We start from the raw sequence: 8,158 nt of genomic DNA, 5'->3' as shown, positions 1-8,158 counted from the left end.
GTGCTTTGGAGCCCTTCGCGTTTGGTACATGAGAATTTAGTCAGTCGAAAACCCTATGAGAAAGTAAAAATACATCGTAACATCAAATACGCAATATTTGGGGTAGCACTCTTACTTGTTGACATCGTCAAGAAACTTCTCTGTTCCCTCGCTGCCTTGAAATGCCGGGAGGCCAAGGGTTCTGGCAAATTTAAGTGCAAGGCGCACGGACGCTCTGAAGGTTTGTGCTGCCAGCCGCACCTTCATTATTTGGCTTTTGTGCTGAATATGGGCCCTGGTGAGTTTTGTAGCAGCACGGAGTCCTTCAGCTTGGAGAGTGTGGAGCTTAACAATGTAGGCCCATTCAACTACCTGCAAAAGGTGCGAATCCATTTACAATCAAATTATGAAAGGAAAAAGGTTATCACTTACCCCATATTCGCAGCTGTAGAACGTGCCCTTGTCGTCAAGGAGATTCCTCAATAGCTTCAGTGCATGTGCCGCATCAAATACATCCCATCTGTTCTCCTGTTCGCTTTGGGTGAGGAAACCACGTTAGAAGCTCCATGGCTTGTCGTTGGTGAATCCTGCAGCCAAAGAGCTTTATCGTTGTCACATTCGATGACAGCCCATCGCGGACAACTGCAACAACATGCAAGCCGCAACCTTCTAGGCTTTCGATAGCGTCTGTCATGATTTCTCGCAGAACTTCTCCGGAACATCCACTGTTCAGGAAATAGCCAATAGGTACTTGGGACCTATGTTACGTTGTAGCCAAGCTCGCTCCGTTGTGTCACCGTAAGATGCCTTTATTCACGCACGTGCCAAGTACGCACTGCCTCCGGGAACCTGAGGAGCCAGGTACATAAACTGTGGGGGCGCCACTACTCAACAATTATACATCTGCTAGTGGCACCACTTGTAATACATAACATGTCAGAGGCTGAGATAGACCGGACAAGGAGGACGACAACGAAGTGTTTGCGCTCGCGCACTGTTCTGTTCGAAGCGAAGCTTGGCCGAAGCATGTGACGGGCTTTCGCTAAGATGTACTAAGTTTGTCTTTAACTGAATAAATGGGAAGTTATATTACTGGCGACGAGGGAAGTACGAACTCCACGGACACTACAAGATGAATCAGGCAAGGCTTCCTGAATTCGTACCAGGCTCCAGTTGGAACTCGTGGCGTGAACGCCTAGAATTTCTCTTCGAGGCGAATAACGTGCAGGACGCGGCTAAGAAAAGGGCTCTGTTGTTCACGTTTTGCGGCGAACAGACCTACGACAAGGTGCGAGACTTGCTGCATCCGCTCACACCGGCGCAAGTTCCGTATGACGACATAATCGAACGTCTGAGCAGCCATTTTGAAACAGGTCCTTCTGAACTTCTAGGGCGCTGGCGTTTTCACAAAAGGGATCAACTTCCGCAAGAGACAATCTCTGAATATGTCGACGCTTTGAGAGCTCTAGCTAAAGACTGCAATTTCGGTAATGTTGCCGTTCCATTATCGCTACCACTTGCACCGACCACACGATCGCCTGCCACGGCGCACGGTGATTCCCAAGCGACCCAAACTGCAACCATGCCTTCAGCGATCGCTTCACCGTCACAAGCAACGGTCTCACAGGCTCCCACGACCGGTGTTCCGGCTTCGGCGAAAACAATTTTACCTTTGGAAGTGATGCTACGAGACAGATTCATCTGTGGTCTGAGGGACGTGCACCTGCAGCAGCGTCTACTTTCCGAAAGGAATATCACATTCCAAATGGCGGTCGACACCGCGAAAGCCATGGAATCCACGGTTTCACAACAGGCAAGCATGCGCAGGAGGGAAGAAAACAAAGTACTTCAAACTTCAGCAACCAGAAGCCCAAAGAAGAATAAGCTCCCTAAGCCGTCCAAAAAGTGCTACCGTTGCGACGGTGCGCACAACCAGAAAAGCTGCCCTCACCGAAATTCCACATGCCAGTTCTGCAAGAAACTGGGGCATATTGAAAAAGCATGCACAACGAAGAAAAAGAAGCAGGCTTCCGGCACGCGCTCATCTGGACGTCAACAAGCGAATAATCTAACTGCCGACGAAGCAGATTCGTGGAACAGCTTATTCACGGTCAACTCCATGAGCCAATCGACTGAGAGCTTAACCGTACGGGTTACGGTAAACGAACGCCCTTGCTGCTTCGAAGTCGATTCCGGTGCATCATTCTCAATAATGAGTGAGAACACCTTCAACCAGCAATGGGACAGCAACAGACCACGTCTACTGAAAGCAGCATTGAAATTGAGGACATGGACCGGCACACCACTTCAAGTCCGGGGCAAAGCACGAGTCACCGTTCAGCTACACAGGAAGCAAGCAAAACTCGATCTGTACATCGTCGCGGGAACTGGAACAAGCCACCTAGGTCGAGACTGGTTTGAGCCACTGGGAATTTCACTGTCTGGCATTCACCGAGTCACGGAGTCACAGTGCCAGCCACTACTCGATCAGTTCAACACCCTTTTTAATGGCAATATATCAGGCCATGTAGGCGACCCTATACACATCGAGCTGCAGCCAAACGCAGTCCCTAGGTTCTTGAAGTCCCGCATAGTGCCACTGGCATTGAGGACAGCAGTCGACAAAGAGTTAGACAAGTTAAAAGAGCAAGGCATTCTGAAACCCGTTTCTTCTTCGACATGGACTACGCCGCTAGTAACAGTACGGAAGCAGAATGGCACCTTACGTCTATGCGGAGACTACCGTAGCACGGTGAACCAAGCGGTAGCGAAGGCAGCGTATCCGCTTCCCACAGTAGATGATATGCTGGCTCTAGTTCAAGGAGGCAGGATCTTTTCCAAGATCGACCTTCAGCAAGCGTATCAGCAGTTACGAGTGGACGACGCATCCTCAGAGCTACTCACGGTGAACACGCCACGTGGCCTATTTCGTGTCACACGCTTACCTTTTGGTGTATCTGTCTCGCCTCTGGTATTCCAGAAATACATGGACAGCCTTCTGGCAGGGTTAGAAGGTGTCGGGGCGTACCTCGACGACATTCTCATTTCTGGCAGTACCCTCGACGAGCATAACAAGCGTCTGCGCTCTGTGCTTAAGCGCTTGACTGATGCAGGGCTCAAGGTTCGTCTGGAGAAATGCCTTTTCGGCGTACAAGAACTTGAGTACCTTGGGTATCATATCAGCGCAGCTGGCATCAGACCCACACAAGTCAAGGTCAAAGCTATCCTTCATGCACCCAACCCAAGGAACAAGAAAGAGCTGCAGTCCTTCTTAGGATTGCTGAGCTTTTACAACCGTTTTCTAAAGGACCGAGCGTCTGTTGCAGAACCCTTGTATCGGTTGCTACACAAGGGCACACCATGGTTTTGGGGATCCCAAGAACAAGACGCTATCGACAAGCTCAAGCTGTTGCTAGCTGCAGCACCAGTATTGGCACATTTCGACGTTAACCGGCCCGTTTTGCTGGCATGTGATGCCTCACCATACGGCATAGGCGCAGTCCTTTCGCAACGGACACAGAACCACTTGGAGGTTCCAGTAGCGTTCGCCTCACGGACACTCAGCAAAGCCGAGCAGAACTACGCGCAGCTAGACAAGGAAGGCTTTGCGGTGGTATTTGGTATGAAACACTTTCATCACTTCGTGGCTGGTAGGCATATAACCGTTGTCACAGATCACAAACCGCTACTTGGTAGCTTTAGTCAAGAAAAACAGATACCAGCAGTACTATCGCCTCGGATGCTGCGCTGGTGTCTCTTGTTAAGCGCTTACGATTATACACTGATATATCGTCCGGGTCATCGGCATCAGAACGCAGAAGCGTTGAGTCGTCTTCCGCTTCCAACCACAGCTAATGAGGACACTGCTACTGGAGACATTTTAATGCTCGAATCAGTCGAGTGTGAACCACTCACACCAAGACACATTGCAAGCTTAACCAAACAAGACCCTATTTTGTCCAAGGTATTTCATGCTGTACAAACCGGCGACTTTTCCAGTTGGAGAGAACAAACGTTCACACCGTATAGGAGGCGTACCAGTGAGCTTTCCACGTGTAAAGGATGCGTGATTTGGGGATCACGTGTAATTTTGCCCAAGAAAGCACAATCGCTAGCATTAAGAATGCTCCACGCCAACCACCCGGGTATCGCAGCCATGAAAAGTACAGCAAGAAGCCATTTCTGGTGGCCCAAGCTGGATCATGATATTGAGGTCACGGTGAAGAGCTGTCCGATGTGTCAGACTTTGGCTCGCGCTTCCTCGCCACTCGTGGACATAGAGTTCGAGCGTCCCCACACGCCATGGCACACGCTACACATGGACTTCGCGGGACCCATCGACGGTTGGTCGTACCTTATCGTCATAGACTCATTTTCCAAATGGCTCGAAGTCAAGCGCATGCGAAGCACGACGTCAGCACGCATAATAGAACAGTTACGCAACATTTTTGCGACGTTGGGCATCCCTAGGGTAATCGTCACAGACAATGCGCCCAATTTTGTTTCGGCGGCGATGGCGAATTTCTACACAAGGAATGGAATCAAGCAACGAACAAGCGCTCCGTTCCACCCATCCACGAACGGACAAGCAGAAAGAATGGTCGGAGAAACCAAACGTGCTCTCAGGAAATTAACTGACGGCAGCATCGAGTGTCGGTTAGCACGTTTCTTGTTCAAACAACACACTACAGTGTCTACAAGTACAGGGAAGACCCCGGCGGAGCTCCTCTTCGGGCGGCGCTTGACTACGCCCCTGGATTGGATGCACCCAGAAAATGACTCGTCCAGTCACGAGATTCCCCAAGTTCTTCCACGGTCCCACGACTTTGAACCTGACCGGTTAGTCTTCATTCGCAACTTCGCGGGAGAGCAGCCGTGGATACCGGCCGTTATAATCAAAAAGATCGGTCGTTGTTCATTTTCTGCGAAAACTGCAGACGGCAGAGTTCACCGTCGGCACGTGGACCACATCAAGCCACGTTTGCTGAAGAGCGACCATGTAGCGACATGGGAAATAGCCAAAGCAAGCTTACTCAACTTTCCCCTCGACATGCAGCATGCTCCGCAAGTGACTCAGTCACACGACTACGGCCATTCAACTCAGGAAGGTCAGTCAGCTGAGAGTAATGAAAGTCTCCGGCCCCAGAATCAGACCCCAGGTGACTTGCCCCCTCAACAGGAATCTTCAAGCAAGGATCACCAGCCTCCAGAATCAGCTGGCCTCTCTGAGCAGGCAGAGCACAATAGCGAGGAAGTGAACCAACCGGCAAACCTTTCATCGCAAGAGCAGACAAGAAACGACTCTACAGCACAAAGTGCTCACAAGACAGGACGTTTTGGCAGGGAAGTTAGGACGCCTAAGCGGTACTTTCAAAAGACTAAAGACTTTCACTTAAATTAGTTAAATTAGTTTTCCTTAACGCATGGGTACTTTACTTAGCCGGGGGGAGTGTCAGAGGCTGAGATAGACCGGACAAGGAGGACGACAACGAAGTGTTTGCGCTCGCGCACTGTTCTGTTCGAAGCGAAGCTTGGCCGAAGCATGTGACGGGCTTTCGCTAAGATGTACTAAGTTTGTCTTTAACTGAATAAATGGGAAGTTATATTATAACATGCCCCTCTTTTTTTCCTCTTTTTTTTTAACAAGGCAACCTTTCACAATCTTTCAAACGTTAATTCAAACAGTAATAGCAAACACCAGTTACCAACAACAGTGAGAAGGACAACAAAACAACATTGGAAAGCATAGTGGTTAAAACTAAGCAATATACAACTTTAAACAAAGCGATTTCGGATATATTGAGCAACATTCAAAATGCACTTTGGTACCTTGCAGGTGGTACACTCAAACGACCACTGCGAGTAACGTACCCACCTTGACTCTGCGCTACATCTCTGCAGGGTTCAGTATCTGTGTGCGCAACAGACGCTGGTTCCTCATGCACAGCACGCTGTTCATCTTCAACTCGTTCGTTTGATCATCATCGTTCGTTTGCCATCACCTAAGCTGTAGTCATTCTCTGTTAATCAGAAGGCTGGTTTGATATGCAAACGATTGCGATGACAACAAGAGCATTCTTGTGACTTCACTATATGTATGACCTCGCTCCCGGCCCTGCGTACGCCACAATACCTGAACAGCACTTATTTTTGTGTCGAAACCATACGTCCTGGCCTCGAGTAAGTGGACGAAGCGGCTTGGTCTTCAAATCACCGTGGATGTGCTGACGCCACTGGCGCTGGGTGCCCTGACAGTCAAATCGAGGCGAAAGGTTGCAAGACAAAGTTGGCACCAATGTCCTCAGCCTCCTCCCCATCAAAAGTTCAGCTGGAGACTTCATTCCACTGATGGGGGTACATCTGTAATCCAAAGGGTTTCATGTAAATCTTTGCCGTCTTCTAGCGCTTTAACTAAGGACGTTTTAACTGTTTGAACAGCTCGTTCCACTTGACCGTTAGAACGAGTGTTGTATGGCGCACAGGGACTGCACGCGATGTCCCAGTTCTTCAGTAACAGACGAAATTCGGAAGAGTCGAACGGTGGGCCATTGTCACACACGATTTTTTCTGGTATGCCAAATCTTCTAAGTGATGTTTTAATCAGTGCCTTCGCATGAGTAGACGACATTTGCTGAACATCAACGAACTTGCTATGATAGTTAACAAGGAAGAGATACGTCACACTCCGCAAGTGAAAAAAATCCATCCCTTAGTAATACATAACAGCTTCCAGCGGGATGCCACACCAACAGCCATCAGTACTAAAGAGTCTGTTGCAAGTGGCATGTCATCACAGTCCTGTGGAGATTGCAAGTGTCCAAGGTTCACGTATCCGATAAGCCTGCCTGATTTCTGGTCGAATTCACATTTTTTCCGCATCTTCATTTCATTCATTATAGAACACAATCGTTCTTCTCCGGAGCGCCTTTGTACTTGTCACTTAGGTACTGAAGTGATTGATGGGTGAAGCCTGGCCAGGCATCACCAACCTCTAACCAACTTCTAACAGTTGCTGGTGTTGGCATGGGTAACTTGCTTGACAGAAACGTGTATGCCCGCGGATAATAAAAATGCAGCGTTGTTGCAAACTTCCTGAAAGTCTCACTGTACCGCCTCTCAGATGGTACCCTTCCGTAATTTTTTTCGCACTCTTTCAGGATTTCATCGTGCAGCTCTCCAAAAGACTCGAGCCTCCTCTTCAGCCTCAGCTCAGCCTCCTCTGAGATTAGCTTTTTCTGTTTTAGTTCGCTGATTAGATGCTGTAAGCTTTGTATCTTCTTCTGCTTTCTTCTAACAACCTGCTTTGTCGCTTAGAGCCTCCGTCTAACTTGCCCGAGGTGGTGGTGCACAGCCTTTAGTTCTGTCCGCGGTGTTGTCCTAGTGGTGTAAGAATGCTCTTGTAGCACAATTCTTCCCTTCTCTGGTTTCTTTAGCTGCCGTCTCTTTTGCTTTAGCATAGTGGTTGGACCTCTAGTGTCCTGTAAATTATGTTCCTGCATGTCAATACCGTACACTAAGGGTCCACTTCCTCGTGGCCTCTTGAACATGTAGTAGTGATAGATATAGCACTTGTTAACAATGGGCCGCTCAGGTTACATGCGACACGCACACGCACGATAAGATATATCAGAAAACAATGGAAATCATGTATCGATAGTGTGAACAATGGGTTCCCAGGTTCAATAACATGCGCCGCCAGGATAAGGTAACGGTTAACTCAGGTAAACAATGGGAACTCACGTGTCGATAGTGTTTGATGGGCACCTGGATGCACGTTTAATGGCATTTAATAACACGCAATGACATGTAATAACGCACAATGACATGTAATAACACGCAAATGACATGTAATAACACACAAATGACATTTAATAACAGGCAATAACATCTGATGACATTTAATAGTATTTTTCCGATCCGGTTGACGTCAGTCCGTCACCTAGTTTGGTTGCCGCGTCAGAGCGCCAGGTAGTTTCGGTTCCCACCAAGCGCCCTCTACTTTTCAAGCTTTGGCCGTCTGTAGTTTCGGTTTCGGTTTTAAATGAATGGACGCCAAGCTTGGTTGCTCCACGTGTAGTTCTGGTTTCAGTTTCGAATTCCTAGGTGTTGCCAGATGCCCTCTGGTTTCAAGCTATTGACCGACTGTAATTTCGGTTTCAAACCGCAGCACGCTAGTTTC

At 48.6% G+C, this 8,158-nt stretch overlaps 1 protein-coding gene across 1 annotated transcript; it reads left to right on the top strand.

The window, feature by feature from the left end:
* Window positions 1-1,111: 1,111 nt before the first annotated feature.
* Window positions 1,112-5,380, top strand: LOC135383862 (uncharacterized protein K02A2.6-like). Its single transcript, XM_064613167.1, has one exon. The coding sequence runs from the start codon at window positions 1,112-1,114 to the stop codon at window positions 5,378-5,380; it is 4,269 nt and encodes a 1,422-aa protein (XP_064469237.1).
* The last annotated feature ends 2,778 nt before the right edge of the window (window positions 5,381-8,158 follow it).

This window comes from Ornithodoros turicata, chromosome 1, assembly GCF_037126465.1.
Source record: "Ornithodoros turicata isolate Travis chromosome 1, ASM3712646v1, whole genome shotgun sequence".
NCBI lineage: Eukaryota > Metazoa > Arthropoda > Arachnida > Ixodida > Argasidae > Ornithodoros > Ornithodoros turicata.
This window is presented reverse-complemented; position numbering and strand designations above follow the sequence as displayed.

Excerpts from the sequence above, each read along its gene's own strand:
- LOC135383862 (XM_064613167.1), top strand. The coding sequence starts at position 1,112 with ATGAATCAGGCAAGGCTTCCTGAATTCGTACCAGGCTCCAGTTGGAAC.